Genomic DNA, 17116 nt, shown 5'->3' on the forward strand with positions numbered 1-17116 from the left:
TCCGACTTCCACGTCGGCTCCGGCAAGTCAGATTTAAAGGGCCACGCACTTAACCCGGAACGTTTTGGAGCTTGGTTTACGTCTCTTAATAGAAGTCCGAGGGTGGGCGGAGGGACGGGTGTGTGGAGCTGCACCTGCGCTTAGTTGGAAACCTGTTGCCGTTGCAGTTGGAAGCCGAGGAGGACACTACTCTGTTCCCAGAAACGCAGCTACAACGTGGACGGCTGCTGTAAATTCTAGACTGGTGCAAAGCCCCTCCTCCTCTCTTTTCCTTGTTCTTGATCCAGGTATTTTTTTCCCCTCCATATCCCACCCACCTTCTGCCCCCACTGTAGCAGTCAGTTGCCCGGCAACTTAGAGAGGCAGCTTCACCACTGAAGAGTCCTGGATTCAACCCGGAACTTTTAACTTGATCTTCGATCTTTGCACTGTACCTAGCTCCCAGAATGAGGGGATGGCTCCTGAGACGTTGGAAAGAAATCACAAGACAAAGAGCCTGATGCACACCTACTTTCTGAGAACCTAGAGGTTTCCTCCTCTAGGTTAGTGTACCTTTTGCCTCACGCCTGTTCCCCTACAAGTAACAGTTCACCTGACTCTTCATTCCCTTTCATTCTCCTCATGGACTCAGGTAGCAAATGAATTTCATTACTATAAGGGAGTTAGGGGGATAATCCGATAGCTTGGTACTTTGTCCCTTCTTTCCAATGCGGCATGCCCACGAATCAGGATGAGATCGACTCCTTTAAGGCTGCTTTTCCTCAAAATTAGGTATAGGTCCCTGATACTTGAAGGTAGCTCTAATCAACAACAACCCCCTCTCCTTTCCCTGCCTTTCTTGCTCTCTCGCTCTCTCTTTCTCCCAGTAATTATTTACTTGGTTGTATTCCACCAAATTGTATTTTTTTTCTACATACGTGGTGCTAGCATGTGCATATGCAGATTCCCTGGAGGAAAGTGTTTTCCTTTCCACAAGGTGTCCCCCTGAGGCTAGGGACATAAAGATACCTGTGTGTAAGATTACACACATGGAGTCTGAATCTTTTGCACATAGAAGGTGACAAGTGCACATGAATGGAGTCATCACCCCAGGGAAGCCAGTGGTCCTTGAGGAGGAGTTTTGATCTGGAATGATGTCCATCAGCAGGAGTAAAAGTGGAAGGGCCTTCCAACCCTGGAGAGTGAAATACAAGGAACAGGTGGAAAGGAGGAGCTTGTGGATCCCCAAAGAATATCCACTTGGTTATCTTGTTGATCAGTAGCAGTCTGAGACTCCCGGGAGGCCTGAGAGTCTGTATCTGTTTTGTTTTGTTGTTGTTTTTTGGTCAGGGGCCCAATCCTAATAAACCTTCCTTTTCAATCTGACAAGCCTTAAGATTTCTTTTCTCTGGAAATCATTATCCTACCCACCCTACCCAGGAGGCTGGGAGGACTTGTTCAAAGGCAGGACATTAGGATTCATCATCCATATATGAACCTTACCATCAGAAAATACTTAGTTGGATGCTTGTCATATAATCTGAATAATTACACTCCTGTGACAGTAAGGGCTCAGTGGACTATCAGGCTAATCAGAGGGAGAAACAAACACATGGTTGGATTGAAATTTTGTGCCTATCCTGATAAAAGTTCAAAGCACTTGCCTGAATGCTAAAGTTGCTGGGACTCACAGATCAGCTGAGTTGTCATTGTCCCTGGCCAGAATAGACAATGTCTGAGATGCACATCTGTTAAGTATCCCTGAATGCCTCCCAGTAAGCAAGACCAATTTACTATTAAACTAATTCCCAGACAAAACCTGTCGCAAAAATAGTTTCCAGTGCCTAAAAGACCAAGAGACAGAACTGGATAGTCTGGAATGATGCTTGACATTTGTGTGACCCTGTTTGTGGTTTTGTTCAGGCAGCTGAGTTACTCTTTTTCTTTTTCTTCCTACCTCTCTCCTGTCAATGTAGCTAGCAAAAGTCATTGGCTAAAAGCATGCTGAATTGATTTTTGCTGTTGTTGGTCGTGGGGCTTGAACTCTGGGCCTGGGTGCTGTCCTCAGCTTCTCAGCTCAAGTTCCCTACCACTTGAGCCACAGCACCTACTTCCAACTTTTTTGCTTATGTGGTGCTGAGGAATTGAACCCAGGGCCTCATGAATGTGAGCCAAGCACTCTACCACTGAGCCACCTTCTGAGGTCCAGGAATTGATTTTTGAAAGATGGAAGTGATACAAAAATTGTCTGGTGATAGGCTGGGAAGGTGGTTCAGTGGTAGAGTGCTTGCCTTGCATGCCTGAGGTCCTGGGTTCGATTCCTCAGCACTACATAAGCAAAAAGAAAAAAGCCAGAAGTGGCGCTGTGGCTCAAGTGGTAGAGTGCTAGCCTTGAGCTGAAGAGCTGAGGGACAGCGCCCAGGCCCAGAGTTTAGGTCCCATGACCGGACCTCCTTCCCCCCAAAAAATTGTCTAGTGCCAGTGGCTCACACCTGTAATCCAAGCTTCTGAGGATCCTGGTTCACAAGCCCAGCAAAGAAATGCTGATCTCTAATTTATTAGCAAAAAGCCAGAAATAGAAATGTGTTTCAAGTGGTACAGTGCCAGCCTTCAGTGAAAAAGCTAAGAGAGGGCTTGAGGTTTTGAGTCTAAGCCCCAGTATTGTTGTGCACAATTGAAGAGGATTCTTGGGAAGCTCCATGGTTCCTGAAGAAGGGGTCTTGGTGGAAGAGAGTCTTCTACATACCTGGACTACTAACTGTTCAGCCTGTTTCCCTGGCCTGGCTGCTCTACCCATTGACTGCTTCCTCTTTCATCCCTGGGAGCTGGCCTGAGTTGTCTCCTCCCTGGATTTCAGTCTCTGTTCCCGCTTACGATTAGAAATGGACGAAAGTGGTGCTGGTAGCTCAAGTCTGTAATCCAAGCTACTCCAGAGGCTGAGATCTGTGGATTGTGGTTCAAAGCCAGCCTGGTCAGGAAAAACTGTGAGCCTTTTATCTCCAATTAATCACCAGAAAACCAGAAGTGGTACAGCACTAGCCTTGTGCAAAAGAGCTCAAGGACAGCACCCAGGCGCTGAGTTCAAGCCCCGTGACTGAAAAAAAAAAACAGCAACACAAAAAAAATTAGAAAGAAATAGGTGAATATTTCTCGGTTTTGGAGTCGTGACTATCTGGGCAGGCCACAGCAAAGGTAGCTCATCACCTTTTTTCTTCCCATCATTGTCATTCCTTACAGTAGTTAGCTACCTCAAGCTATTCTACTACCTCTTTTAACTCAATCACATTGCTAAACTGTTGAGTTTCTGCAAACTCAATTTTTTATTCTCTTAAAAAGCTAAATGGGGGCTGGGAAGGTGGCTCAGTGGTAGAGCGCTTACCTTGCATGCCTGAGGCCCTGGATTCCTCAGCACCACATAAGCAAAAAGAAAAAAGCCGGAAGTGGTGCTGGGGCTCAAGTGGTAGAGTGCTAGGCAGCACCCAGGCCCAGAGTTCAGGCCCCATGACCAGACCCAAAAATGGATTTGGAAGGTTTTTTTTTTGGGAGGGGGGTCTGGTCATGGGGCCTGGGTACTGTCTGTCCTTCAGCTCTTCAGCTCAAGGCTAGCACTCTAGCCTTGAGCCACAGCGCCACTTCCAGCTTTTTTTCTTTTTGCTTATGTGGTGCTGAGGAATCGAATCCAGGGTCTCAGGCATGCAAGGCAAGCGCTCTACCACTGAGCCACCTTCCCAGCCCCGTATTTGGAAGATTTGGAAGTTATTTAACATCTTCCCTTTCTACCTGCAGAAGGGACTCTGTGCCAAAGACCTAAGGTGCTCTTGGGAAATGGGGGATCCTTTGGAATCCATGACTGTAGTAGGGTGCCACCACACCCTATATCCCACACTTATCTGGACTAGTGAACTCAGGACTTACTAGTCCAGTGCTCTACTGCTTAAGACTTGCCTCCAGCCTGGCCAAAGCTATTGCTAGTCCAGTGCTGGGTTGCTAGCTCTTCTTTCATTGCTGCCTTCTCTACATGTGCTCCATAGGCAGGAGCTGTTACTATGGAAATGTATTATTTTTAAAAACAGATGTAGCCTCAGGCTTGAGAAATATCTCAACATCAAACCCACTTGAGCAAGGAGGTAAATAGGAGGTGTTCTTAAGTTCTAGCTCCAAAGAGAAAGGGAATGGTGGTGGTGGAGGAAATTCTTCCACTTGTTCTCGACCACGTTCAGCTTCTGCTTTCTCTCCGTTGCTATCAGCTGGACTTTTGCCAGGCCTTTTTATCTGGGAGGAAACCCCTGCACTTCCTTACCCAGAGCCTAGCTTCAGAGAAGGTCTAGCCTGACAGTCATGGGAGAAGGGAGTGATGATTTCCGCAGGGGTCGACTCCTTTTCAACCCCCCAAACTTCCATGTGGAAGTGTATGAAGCTTGGGGGGAAGCAGAGGTGTTAGACCAGGCAGTCAGATCGCTTTGAGCTTGTCTGGGGAGGGGTGCACCCCGACTGCAGGATGGGGCGGGACCGTCAGAGATCCCGCCTAGTTTTCAATCGTGGAACCCGCTGGCCTCGCGGATGTCCTTGCCCCGCCCTCCTCTGACTAGCAGAAAGCCGGGCAGGCTAGGCCCCGCCCGGGGCGGGCGCGGCTCCTTTAAGGGCGGGTGGGGGCGGGGCGTCGGCCGTGTTGTCAGTGTCAGCTCTGCGCACGCAGCCGGAGCCGGAGCCGGAGCCGGAGCCGGAGCCGGAGCCGGAGCCGGAGCCGGAGCCCGAGCCGGAGCCCGAGCCGGAGCCGGAGCCGGAGCCCGAGCCCGAGCCCGAGCCCGACCCGGAGCCCGAGCCGCCCCGCGAGCTCCCGCGCCTCCCGGACCCGTCCCCGCCCGGGGCCTCCAGGGGTCGGGTGCTGCCTGGCTCTAGCCGGGGTCGGACCGCGGGACCCGAGCCACGGAGACAGAGCCCCGGCGTCCCGGCCCCGAGGACCCCGCCGCGGCCGGTGGCGGCCCCGCGTCCAGCGCGCCCGGCCCCGGGGGAGCCTCGGAGCCCGCGCGCCCGGCCCCGGGGTGCCCGCCCCCGCCGCCCGGCCCGCGCGGGCCATGCTCCCCCGGGGCCGCGGCTGAGCCCAGGCCGGGACGCCGGGGCGCGCGCGGAGCATGGATCCGGGCTGGGGGCAGCAGGACGTGGGCTGGGCGGCCCTGCTGGTCCTCTTCGCCGCCTCGCTGCTCACCGTGTCGGGCTGGCTGCTGCAGTACGCCCGCGGGCTGTGGCGGGCGCGGGCCCGCGGAGGCCGGGGCCGGGGCCCCGCCTCGGCCGCCGAGGCCGGGGCTTCGCTCCGCGAGCTCGGCGTGTGGCGCTCGCTGCTGCGGCTGCGGGCCACTCGGGCGGGCGCCCCCGGGGAGCCCGGCGTCCGGGGCCTCCTGGCGTCACTCTTTGCCTTCAAGTCTTTCCGGGAGAACTGGCAGAGGGCTTGGGTTCGAGCCCTGAACGAGCAGGCCTGCCGGGATGGGGTGAGTCGCCCAGACCCTCCGAGTTGGCCCCTTAGGTTTTCCTTGCGGGGAGGGACTGCTGGAGCTTGGAGGGAGACATGGGGGCTGGGGGGGGGGGTAGGGATTAACTGGGGACCCTCCTGTGGGGTTTCTTTTCCTCCCAAATCAGAGAAGAGGGTGCAGGTGAGGCTGGGGATGTGTGTATGTGTGTGCAGAAATCCAGTTATATCTCAAATCTATTTTTGTGGACGAGGTACTCTGGCTGCAACCCGAGCGCAAGTTACTGTTCTCATAGCAACGCTAATCTCTGTGCCTGAGGGCACTTCCGCCTCTTCAGAGTACTGGTTGGGCAAGGGGAGACGGGTGCACCTGCAGAAGGAATTTGCCTGGTCCTCATCCCACCACACCCAGTTAGTGTTTCATGCCCCCCCCCAACCCCCTCAGATTTCCAGTGTGGCCCTAGGATTCTGAATTGCTTTCCTACCCATCAGTACTTTCCCCTCCACTGTCCATGCTTCCCTTCCGTGCTGGCCTGCAATGAATTTGTCTGAGGGGAAAGTGTTCAGTGAAAAGAGCATGTTGTCAATCCATATCCTTTCCAGTAAATGAACTTGAAGCTGCCCCTTGAGGGTCAGCCATAAACCAGCTCAGCCTACTTCCTCCCATTGCACCATGGACTACTGGCCTCCCAGGAAGTGGGCAGGAAGCGTGGTCATGAGACTGAACTTGGGTGGAAAGCCCCCTCCCATCCTGGCCTACCGATCTCTCCTTTGCCTTCAACATCTAGCAGTTCCTGGCTCAGAGTTTTCTCCATTTCTAGCTACCAGGAGCTTGGTATCTTTACCTTACTAATTCTCCAGATGCTTCGAAACAGAAGTGGCCCCAAGAAGCTGCTGTTTCCTCTTCCCAGCTGGCTATCTGAAAGCCAGATGATGTCTGTCACTTTACACCTTGAACCTACCCTTCCACCTGGCTCTTCCTGCACCTTGTTCCTGGATCAGAAGCAACTCCCTGGGGTGGCTGAGTCAGCTGGACATTGGCCTCCCTTGCATGGGAAGAGGAGATGAAGGCTCTAAGCATCCATCTCCCTCTCTCCCCCTTGGCCTGGCCTTTGAAGAAGACAGCTACCAGAGCACAGACGTTGGCTTCTGTTTTGCCAGGCAGATGAGTGAGCCCTGTGGGTTTGGTTTCTGTCTCTGAAGACCTGAAGAAGAGTCTCCAGCCTATTCTGTGCCCCCCTCCTCAATTCTTCCCATTCTGTTCTCCACTGCTGTGGAAGAATTAGGGAGCAGCTCTTTAGAGGTCTAGGCTAAGCAGCTTTCTGCTTCCTAATACCACCCTGCTGTCTGCCTTGAGGACTTAACCAGGCCCTGGACCCTTTTGCCCTCTGAGCTTACCTCTTCTCTACCTCTGGTGCAGTTCCCCAAGGCCATGCTGAGCCAAGCTCATCTTCCCAGAATTTAAAGAGTCATAGTTTTACCTCTTCACATCTAATTTATCTGGAAGAAGTCTTCAGCCTCTTAACCCAGAATAAGCGATCCTACTCTTTTCGCCTTTATGTTGGCCCTGTACCCCTCTGCCCAGCTATTATATAGAGTTGGCAACTCGTAGCTATTTTTTTTCTTTATATGCTTTTATTTGGGGCTAGGGCTGGGGTTAGGGCAGGCAAGGAGCGAAGAGGAAGGTAGAGAGAAGAGGAAGGCTCCAGGTATACCAGGAAGGTTCCAGGGGTTTCAGCTGAAGGCAATCTAGTCTGAGGAGGCCTAATTCCTTCCGTTTTCAGCCAGTCCTAGTCCCAAAGCCAAACAGGGGTCAAAGCCAGCCAGCGTGCAGCCAAGGCTTGCACAGTGCCAGGGCCCAGCCAGCAACTAAGCAGTCCAGTCCTGGGTGGGAGGGCAGCTCCAGAGACCTGACTTTGTGCCTTCATTACTCCCTCAGAGCTCCATCCAAATTGCTTTTGAGGAGGTGCCCCAACTCCCACCCAGAGCCAACATTAGTCATGTGACCTGCATTGACCAATCAGAGCGCACCATGGTAAGGGTCTGATGGGCACTGTTTTCTTTGGGGTAAGAGGAGGGTTGATTCCAAGGGTCCCTACTTTACCCTGAGGATTCTTAATCTGGACAACTGTGAATATCTTGGGGGATCTAAGGATTGGCCTTCAGGAAGTCTGAAAATCCCACTTAAGTTATGGGCCCTGTGTGTGTGTGTGTGTGTGTGTGTGTGTGTGTGTGTGTGTGTGTGTGTGTGTGTCTTGCTTTTATGTAGTTATTCATCGAGGGGCTTTTGTGTGTGTGTGTGTGTGTGTCTGTGTCTGTATGTGTGTCTTATTTTTGAATCTCTGGCTTTTATGTAGTTATTCATCGAGGGGCTTTTGGTCCCAAAAAGGCCATGTCCCAAGGGATGCTAAAGCACCCCAGGGCAGGCAAAGCTGGGTAAGCACATCCTCCACACATGCCTGTCTTAGGTGCTGCACTGCCAGATCTCTGCCGAGGAGGTGCGCTTCCCAGTCTCTGTGACCCAGCAGTCCCCTGCTGCCGTCTCCATGGAGACCTACCACGTCACTCTGACACTGCCACCAACACAGGTGGAGGAGAACGTGGGAAACTGAGTTGAGCAGAGGGGGGGGGGGCAGTTCAGTTGACCAAGCGTTTTCTGTTTGGTCCCTCTCTGCACTGGAATTTGGGAAGGGGGGGTGGGGGGATGGGAGTCATTAGAGGAATGAGGCAACAATCCAATCCTTTTGTCCCTAGTTGGAAGTCAGCCTGGAGGAAATCCCTGATGAGGGGTTGCTTGTGTCCTGGGTCTTCACTGATCGCCCAGATCTCAGCCTAACGGTGCTTCCCAAGCTGCAGGTCAGGGAGGTAAGGCAGTGGGGCTAGCCTGAGAAGAAGCCAAACAGGGAGGGGGTCAGAACAGGGGACTCCATCGCTTCTCCTTTCTATAGAGAGATGAGGAGCAAGTAGAGCTCTCAACAATTGAGGAACTGATCAAAGATACCATAGTAAGCACCCAGCCAGCCATGATGGTCAACCTCAGAGCCTGCTCTGCCCCGGGAGGCCTGGTGAGTAGGTACCCAAATCGAAAGGTTTGTGTGTACCCCATCCCCAGGATGCTATGTCGGGGTTATTGCTCTTTAATCGCCTCCTTCTGCTCTTAGGTACCTAGTGAGAAGTCACCTATGGTGCCCCTGGCCCAGCCAGCCATCCCCAGACCTACCCGGTTATTCCTTCGGCAGCTTCGAGCATCTCACCTGGGAAGTCAGCTGGGAGGTGAGAGCTAGAAATGGCTGGGGACTGCTAGCACTACCTGTAGGCATTCCCTGCCCCTCTGCCAAGAGCACGGCCAATTGCATTTCTCAGTGGCATCCCTTCTTTTCTCTGAACATCTTCTAAAGTCTGAATCTTGGGCCAGTATGTGGCTCAAATGGTAGAATACCTGCCTAGCAACCACAAGGCCCCAAGTTGAACACCCTCCCCCATGTGGTACCTTTTGTTTCCTTGTAGGCACTGAGGAAGTGTGCTGTGTAGCTGAACTGGACAACCCCGTGCAACAGAAATGGACCAAGCCCACGAGGGCTGGTCCTGAGGTGGAATGGACAGAAGACCTGGCACTGTAAGGCACAACCCCACCCGTTGCCTGCTCACATGGGCAGATGGGATCGAGAAACTCCTGAAGCCTTAGACCCAGCACAGCCCAGCTCTGCTCTCAGCAGACCTGGGTGTGGACCTCTATTGTATACCATGCCCGGGTGTAGATCCTAATGGTGCAACCCTACCCCTGGGTGGTCCGTAGGAAGATGGCACAAGTGTTTATATAACACGCCATGACAGTGGTTAGGTAGGGGAGATCCATTCCCGTAGCAGAGCAAGGATGCGAAAAGACTTTTCAGAAGAGATGGCATTTAAACCATACCTTTGAGCAAAAGTCGGCTTTTAGCAGTGTGTGAAGATATTCCTGGCAGAGGGAACAGCTTGAGTAAATGAAAGAGGGTGGCTTAAGTCTGAGAGAAGGACTGGCTAGACTGTGGAACAGGACCAGGCGGATTTGATGCTTGGCTAGAGAGTGACTTTCATTCGGGCCCCAACCATTCCTTTGGGAAGAGGAAAGATTCGGAGGGGAGGATAATCTGATGGTAGCACTGATGCTACCTTATTTAAATACATTTCTCTGCCTTTGGCCTGTAATTGACCCAAGGGTGAATTTAGTTTGCTGAGCTTCCCCTTTCTGACATTTCCGTTTTCTCTTGTTCCTTAGGGATCTGGGCCCCCAGAGCCGGGAGCTAACTCTCAAAATGCTAAGGAGCAGTAGTGGTGGAGACAGTGAGTGTGGGACCAAGGGACGCCTCTGGGTGGTGCTGTGCTGGGCTTGGTCATGGCCCTGGCTCATTGAACCATCCCTGTCCTCAGCTGAGCTCCTTGGCCAAGTCACACTGCCTGTGGGCTCCCCCTCCAGACCACTGTCTCGAAGACAGGTGTGCCCACTCACTCCAGGGCCAGGGAAAGTCTTGGGCCCCGCAGCCACCATGGCAGTAGAGGTGAGAAGCTGATCCGTGGGAGGAGATGGGTGGACATAGGACGGGCAGTCTCTGAGGCCCTGATCCCCCCCCATCCCCCCCCCCCGGCAGCTGCAGTACGAGGAGGGCTCCCCCCGGAACCTGGGCACATCCACTCCCTCCACCCCGCGTCCCAGCATCACACCTACTAAGAAGATTGAATTGGATCGGACCATCATGCCTGACGGCACCATTGTCACCACCGTCACCACGGTCCAGTCCCGGCCCCGTGTAGATGGCAAATTAGGTAAAAAGGAGGAGCCTGGGAGCTCAGCTCTAGCCAAGAGCCCTAGACCATAGACCCACGGCTGCCAGGGAAAGGGGAAGGAAAGCCTAATTCCAATGCATCCTGTTTCCTAACATTCTTCAGATCCTGCCACTTCTTCCTCCTGACCTTTGCCTCTTCAGACTTTCCTTTCTGTCCCTCCATTTCACCCGAGGTGCCTCTCACCTCTCTGTCCTTCTGATGCTGCTTGCCCCTCATGTTGGACTCTTGCTCTTCCACCTGCTCAAGTTTCCTGCCGTCTTTTCCTTTCCTTCTTTGTATCTAGCCCCAAATCTCTATTTGATCCTTCCTCTGCCTTCAGCCTTCCAGTTCTCTGTGGAATCCTCCAGCAAACCTAGTGGCCTTCATGGTCTATCTCCCACCCTCAGTCCCCACCCCCCAACACCCATCTCCTATTGCTAGGGGTTACCATGGCAGTTCCCTTGCTTCTGGATGCTTCCTCTCCATATTTTTATGGCATCTCCCCACACTTTCAAGTGAGCCCCATGACAGCTCCCCACACTCCTATTGGCTCCTGTGGTATCTTTATGCCCCCGACCCCAGCAACTCAAACAAGTAACCACCCTTGTGATTAATCACCCCTTAATCATCCTTGCCCTCTGAGTCAAGCAAAATCTGCATTTTAACAAGAATAGTAGGGTGGGGACCACACTGAAGCACCTCCAGCTCACTGACCCTCCCCGACCCACCAGACTCCCCCTCCCGCTCCCCGTCCAAGGTGGAGGTGACTGAGAAGATGACAACTGTGCTGAGTGAGAGCAGCGGCCCCAGAAGTGCCTCCCACAGCAGCAGCCGTGAGTGGGGCATGGGAGGTGTGAGTTGTTGGTAGGCACTAGTGCTCTATATTCAAAATCTACTTGGAGTGGGGTAGGAGGAATTTGAATCCAAGGAGTCGCAGAGAAGACAGGTTATCCATCCTCTGTTCCCCGAGCAGGGGAGAGCCACCTTTCCAATGGCTTGGACCCAGTAGCAGAGACAGCGATTCGCCAGCTGACTGAGCCCAGTGGGCGGGCAGCCAAGAAGACACCCACCAAGCGCAGCACTCTCATCATCTCTGGTGTTTCCAAGGTAACAGGGCTCTGGGAAGAGGAGCTAGGATGGGGAGAAGGCCCTAATGGGTCACTCCTGCCCATTAAAATCCATCCCTCCTGCCAGGTGCCCATTGCTCAGGACGAGCTGGCACTATCCCTGGGCTATGCAGCATCGTTGGAAGCCTCAATGCAGGATGATGCAGGCTCCAGCGGAGGCCCCTCCTCACCTCCCTCAGACCCTCCAGCCATGTCCCCAGGACCCCTAGACGCCCTCTCCAGTCCCACAAGTGTCCAGGAAGCAGATGAGACAACGCGTTCAGACATTTCTGAAAGGCCATCCGTGGACGATGTTGAATCAGAAACAGGGTCTACTGGTGCCCTGGAGACCCGCAGCCTCAAGGATCACAAAGGTGGGGAGAAACTGGCAGGTCCTCCTTCTTTAATACCCAGTATTGCCATCTGGGTCCTGCTAGACACTTGGGGACTGGGAGGCTAGCTAATTTGCCTTCCCCTAAAGTTCATCCAAGTGCAGTTCAGAGGAGCACTCTGTTCCTCAGCTCTGGCCTGGATCTGGATCTGACAGCCGTAGGTAGAGGAAGGGGTGCCATGTTGGTCCCCTTTATCTCTGTGTTTCTTTAATCCTAAGCCAATGACTCCTGTCTTCTTTCCCTCTTGGGTTTTTTTTTTTCTTCTTTCAAATTTCTCCCCTTCTACTCTGTACTCCTGCCCCCATGAGTATTAAAAATTACTGCCTGAGTCAACCTTAGTATTATCCCACTGGCAGTGATCCAGCTGTGGACCGCTGGAGCAGTTCTAAGTTCAGAAGATAGAGTTGATCCCTGTACATCTTCACTCCCTAACCAATAAGCCTGTCAACCAAGAATTCTATTTATGACTTGAGCCTGCATTGCTTCTTGGAATAATGAGATTCTTAAATCCAAACCCTGCTGTGTAAGCATCTTCTTCCTTCTCTTGGCCCCAAACTCATGTCTTTGAAGTTTCCAGACTCATGGCTTCCTGTTCACACCCACCTTTTCCTTCGTGATTTATAGGCTTTGGGAGACACCTTAGTCTTTGTCTTTCCAGAGGAAAGAGGCCCTGCCTTAGTTGTCCTCGAAAAGCAGCAGATCCTGTCCTTCCTTCCATGACAGTCCTTGATGGGGCAGAATTAAGAGGTGCACATAGAACCCCACAAGCATACCCCTTCTCCTTAGGACCAACGAATACAGCTTCGGTTTTTCTTTCTTTCCTGAGAAAATGCATCTTTAGGTCAGGGGCCTGTTTCTCTTCTTCCTCTTCTATCCCTCCATCTTTTGTCCTCTCTCCATCCCTCACCCACCCCCATGCTCCTCCCTCTGCCTCAGCTTCCCCTCTTCTCCACAGTGAGTTTCCTGCGCAGTGGCACTAAGCTCATCTTCCGCCGGAGGCCTCGACAGAAGGAAGCTGGACTGAGCCAATCACACGATGACCTCTCCAACACCACGGCCACACCCAGCGTCCGCAAGAAGGCTGGCAGCTTTTCTCGCCGCCTTATCAAGCGTTTTTCCTTCAAGTCCAAACCCAAGGCCAATGGCAACCCCAGCCCCCAGCTCTGAGGTCCTCCTCACCTCCAGAGCTCCGAGAGGGCACGAGACCCGTCAGACCATTCCCTCCATCCTTCCTCTGTTCCCCTTCCTGGATTCCCGACGTGGGGGCCTGGAAAGCCCTACGGTTCTAGGAAGCCCCATGCACCCTGGGCTGGGGCCCAGCTGGATGGGTATTTGCCATGGGAAGGTTCTGAGAGACGGCTCTTGGAAGCAGAGGAGAAAGTTGACGTCTGGGAGAGGTGGGCTCTGTCCCGGCATTCCTCAGAAGCATCTGCCATCTGCTGACACCCGCCCCAAGAGGAGTCCCAGGGTGCTCAGCTCCTCAGCAAATTTTCTCTCCCTTATTTATTCTCTTTTCTATTTATATGTGTGGTCTAGGGCTCTCAGCGAACAGATGGCAGAGGGTGTCTCTCCCAGGGGAACCTTCTTTTCTGTCCCTGAAGAGTAGGAATTCCCAGGAAGCGGTCCCCTCTCAGACCACTCAGCACCACTGTCTGCCTCCGAGGACCTCAGTGACCCATAGGAAGTCGGGCCAGTGCCCGGGATGGGGGGGCAGGTACTCCCCACCTTCCTGCCTCCCTACTGCTCCTCATCCCTTCGTCCCCCTTTATTACCATTTTGTACTCGATGCCTTCTCCACGAGCAGTGGCTCAGTGAGGAGGGGGAGCCAGGAGCTTGTAAGGAAGCCTGCCCTGAAGAGATGGCACGAGGGACTTGATGTAGGCACTGAGGTGAGGGAGAGGAGCAAGGCTGCTCCTCTGTGGGCCGGGGGGTGATGATGTCCATTGCTGTGTGATGGTTTGGAATTTAATTTATTAAATTAAAGTGAAATTGGAGTTTATAAATTGCACAACTGCTTATCCTTTGCAAGGCGTGCAAGCAGCGAGGCTGTAGTGTGGATAGAGTGGGAGATGAGAGACAGGGACCCAGCTAGTGAGGTGGGCCGTGCTCCCATGGGGACGAGGATGGGTAAGAACAACCAAACAAAACCTCATGTATCTTCACCCCCGCTTGCCCTGGCTGTCCCTTCAGGACATGATGCAGCCCAGAGCATGGACTCTGGAACTGGACTGTCTGGATTGGAGTCTCAGCTCCAAGAATTACCTGTGTGACCTGGGCAGGTTATGTAAAGGGGCTCACTTTTCTCATCTGTAAAATAGGGACAGGGACTGGAGGTAAAGCTCGGGGTAGAATGCTCGTCTAGCACGTGCAAGGCTCCGGGTTCTATCCCCAAGTACTGAAAAAGGAAAAGCAAGGTTGGGGGAAGAAGGAGGCGGGCTGTGATAATAGCAGCTATCATTGTGTTGTGGGTGAGAAGCAAATTTATAAAGTACTTAGAATTCTACCCGATAGGCAGTGCTGAGTAGGTGTTAACTGTTGCCTCTGAAGAGACCAATTGAAGAGGGGAAGTGTTAAAATGTTTTATCATAATAAGTTTATCTGGTGGCTCATGTCTGTAACACTAGCTACTCCGGAGGAGAGGATCACAGTTCAAACCCAGCCCAATTAAATTCTGAGACTCTGGTCTCCAAGTGATCATCAAAAAGCCACAAATGGAGCTGTGGCCTTGAGTGAAAAAGCTAAGGGACAGTGCTTGAGTTCAAGCCCAGTTTGGATACACACTCCTCCATCTTTTTTTTTTTTTGGGTCCGGTCATGGGGCCTGAACTCTGGGCCTGGGCACTGTCCCTCAGCTCTTCAGCTCAAGGCTAGCGCTCTACCACTTGAGCCACAGTGCCACTTACGGCTTTTTTCTTTTTACTTATGTGGTGCTGGGAATCGAACCCAGGGCCTCAGGCATGCAAGGCAAGCACTCTACCACTGAGCCACCTTCCCAGCCCCACTCCTCCATCTTTTGTTGTTGTTGTTGGGCACCAGTGACTACTCACACCTGCAATCCTAGCTATTCAGGAGGCTGAAAACAGATTCAGAGCCAGTGCAGGAAGACAATCTGAGAGACTCTTCTCTCCAAATAGCAAAACGCTGGAAGTGGAAGGGTAGCACTAATGATAGAGTGGAAGAAGTCAAATGAGCGTGCCAGGCCCTGAGTTCGAGGACCCTGTGCTGGCAAACAACAACAAAACAAAACACCCCAAAACCATTCTTCCACAGCAGCTTAGGACTCAGTGGATGGTAAGTGGAAATGGTATGTAGTCTCTGAGCTGCTCAGAAAGCAATGGAATTCCATGCTGCTACAGTGAGGATAGGCCTGCTCACATTGCTAAAATAGGAATGTTATGGGGGAGGGGGTGTACTGGGATTTGAACTTTTGAGCCTTGTGCTTATTTAGCAGATGTCTTAGCACTTCTTGAGTTATGCCTTTGGCCCTTTTTACTCTTCTTTCTCAAATAGGGTGAAGTCTCATTTTGCTTTGAGTTGGCCTGAACCTCCATCTTTCTATTTATACTTCCCACATAACTGGGATGACAAGTGAGCACCAGCATACCCAGCTTTTTATTGGTTGAGATGGGGTCTTATGAGCTTTTTGTTTTGGCTGCCTTTAAACCACAGTCCTCCTGACCTGTACTTCCTGAGTAGCTGGCATTACAGGCATGAGCCTCTACATCTGGTTAAAAATAGGGATTTAAAAAATAAATTCAGCAGTCAATCATGGGTGGCTTGTGACTGCAGTCAGAGTTCAGGAGGTGGAGATTGAGAGGATCACTATTCAAGGTCAGCCCAGGAAAAAAAAGGGAGAATCTGGACACCATTTGGCTCATGAGACCTAGTGGACTATGGTTCAAAGCTAGCCTGGGTAGAAAAATCTTCAAGACTCCCATTTCCAACCAAAGTTTGAGTTGGAGGTATGACTCAAATAGAGCAACAACTGAGCAAGCAAGCCTAATAAGCACAAGGCCCTGTACTATAAAAATTTTTATTAGGGAGAACCCATCTTAATTAAGCTGGGCTTGGTGGTACAGCTCTATAATCCTTCATGAGGAAGGTAGAAGGATCTCAGAGGCTGGTTCTGGAAAAAAAGGAGAGACTTTATGTGGAAAAATTACTAAAACAAAAAAGGGATAGGTGCATAACTTATGTGGTAGAGCACTTGCCTAGCAAATGTGAAGCTTTGATTTCAAATTCTAGTATCATCCAAAAAAAGGGCTCTAATTCAGTGAAAGAGAGGTTTCCTAACAGCCAAGAGCTCTTGAATTTTGATTTCCCGTGCATGGAAAATGGCAAGAGAAAGAAAAAGCAAGAAAGAAAAAGCAAGAAATCTAATTTTACCAGCTTTATCCATTTCATTCTTTTAGAAGAAAAGCCACAGCTGCTTTTTTTGGGGTGTGGGGTGGGGGAGGAGGAGAGGTCATGGGAGTTGAACTCAAAGCCTGGGCACTGTCCCTGAACTTTTTCATTCAAAGCTACTGCTCTACCACTCTGAGCCACAGCTCCACTTCTAGTTTTGGGGTAAATTGGCGATAAGAGTCTCACAGACTGGGCTGGAAGGTGGCTCAGTGGTAGAGTGCTTGCCTTGCATGCCTGAGGCCCTGGGTTGGATTCCTCAGCACCACATAAGCAAAAAGAAAAAAGCCGGAAGTGGCGCTGTGGCTCAAGTGGTAGAGCACTAGCTTTGAGCTGAAGAGCTGAGGGACAGCGCCCAGGCCCAGAGTTCAGGCCCCATGACCGGACCCCCCCACAAAAAAAGTCTCGCAGACTTTTCTACCTGGGCTGGCTTCAAACTGTGATCCTCAGGTCTCAGCCTCCTGAGTTGGTAGGATTGTAGGCCTGAGCCAGTGCCAGCCTTTTTTTTTTTTTTTAATGCCAATTCTGAGGCCTCTGAGTGCTGTCCCTGAGATTTTTTTTTTAAAGTCTAACACTATCACTGGAGTCACATCTCCACTTCTGGCTTTTTGGTGGTTAGAGATAAGAGTCTCACAGACTTTTCAGCCCAGGCTGGCTTCAAACCATAATCCTCAGATCTCAGCCTCCTGAGTAGCTAGGAGTACAAGCATGAGTCACTGGCGCCTGGTGAGCTACAGCTTTTAATGAGAACAAATTATGCCTTTTTTGTGTATGGCAGCTTTTAGAGAACAAATCTCAGAGTATGTCTGCATTATCCAGCCAAAATTGTGGTTTGTTTTCAATAGAAGCAGACTGAGATGGAAGTAAACTATTCTAGACATCAAGATGCTGCCTTAAATGCTGGAGACAGATCCCTCAGCAATACGGGAATTTTTTACTCTGAAATCTACATTGGCATTCACACAGCTCTGT

The 17116-nt window shown here is 51.7% G+C and overlaps 1 protein-coding gene and 1 long non-coding RNA gene across 3 annotated transcripts; both read left to right on the forward strand.

Annotated features, from left to right (window-relative positions):
* Nucleotides 1-63: 63 nt before the first annotated feature.
* On the forward strand, nt 64-1365 carry LOC122110322. Its single transcript, XR_006147855.1, has 2 exons — nt 64-287; nt 439-1365. It is a non-coding gene; the product is annotated as an uncharacterized LOC122110322 (long non-coding RNA).
* A 3509-nt stretch (nt 1366-4874) lies between these two features.
* C2cd2l (C2CD2 like) lies at nt 4875-13743 on the forward strand. Of its 2 annotated transcripts, none has more exons than XM_042682743.1 (14): nt 4875-5465; nt 7383-7478; nt 7912-8031; nt 8198-8308; nt 8392-8508; nt 8605-8716; nt 8951-9059; nt 9702-9766; nt 9854-9981; nt 10072-10246; nt 10978-11079; nt 11220-11353; nt 11441-11726; nt 12700-13743. In XM_042682743.1, exons 1-14 carry the CDS (start codon nt 5112-5114, stop codon nt 12909-12911), a joined length of 2121 nt encoding a protein of 706 aa, XP_042538677.1. In that variant the 5' UTR covers nt 4875-5111; the 3' UTR covers nt 12912-13743. The 2 variants fall into 2 exon arrangements, with proteins under 2 accessions (XP_042538677.1, XP_042538678.1); XM_042682744.1 differs by having other exon boundaries at nt 5091-5465; nt 8198-8299.
* Nucleotides 13744-17116: the final 3373 nt, after the last annotated feature.

Source organism: Dipodomys spectabilis, unplaced genomic scaffold (assembly GCF_019054845.1).
Source record: "Dipodomys spectabilis isolate Male_0828 unplaced genomic scaffold, ASM1905484v1 ptg000076l, whole genome shotgun sequence".
NCBI classification, from domain to species: Eukaryota; Metazoa; Chordata; class Mammalia; order Rodentia; family Heteromyidae; genus Dipodomys; species Dipodomys spectabilis.

Coding starts and splice junctions, on each gene's coding strand:
- C2cd2l (XM_042682743.1), top strand. CDS start 5,112: ATGGATCCGGGCTGGGGGCAGCAGGACGTGGGCTGGGCGGCCCTGCTG. Junction 8,509..8,604: donor GCTCTGCCCCGGGAGGCCTG/GTGAGTAGGTAC, acceptor TTCTGCTCTTAG/GTACCTAGTGAGAAGTCACC. Junction 10,247..10,977: donor CCGTGTAGATGGCAAATTAG/GTAAAAAGGAGG, acceptor CCGACCCACCAG/ACTCCCCCTCCCGCTCCCCG.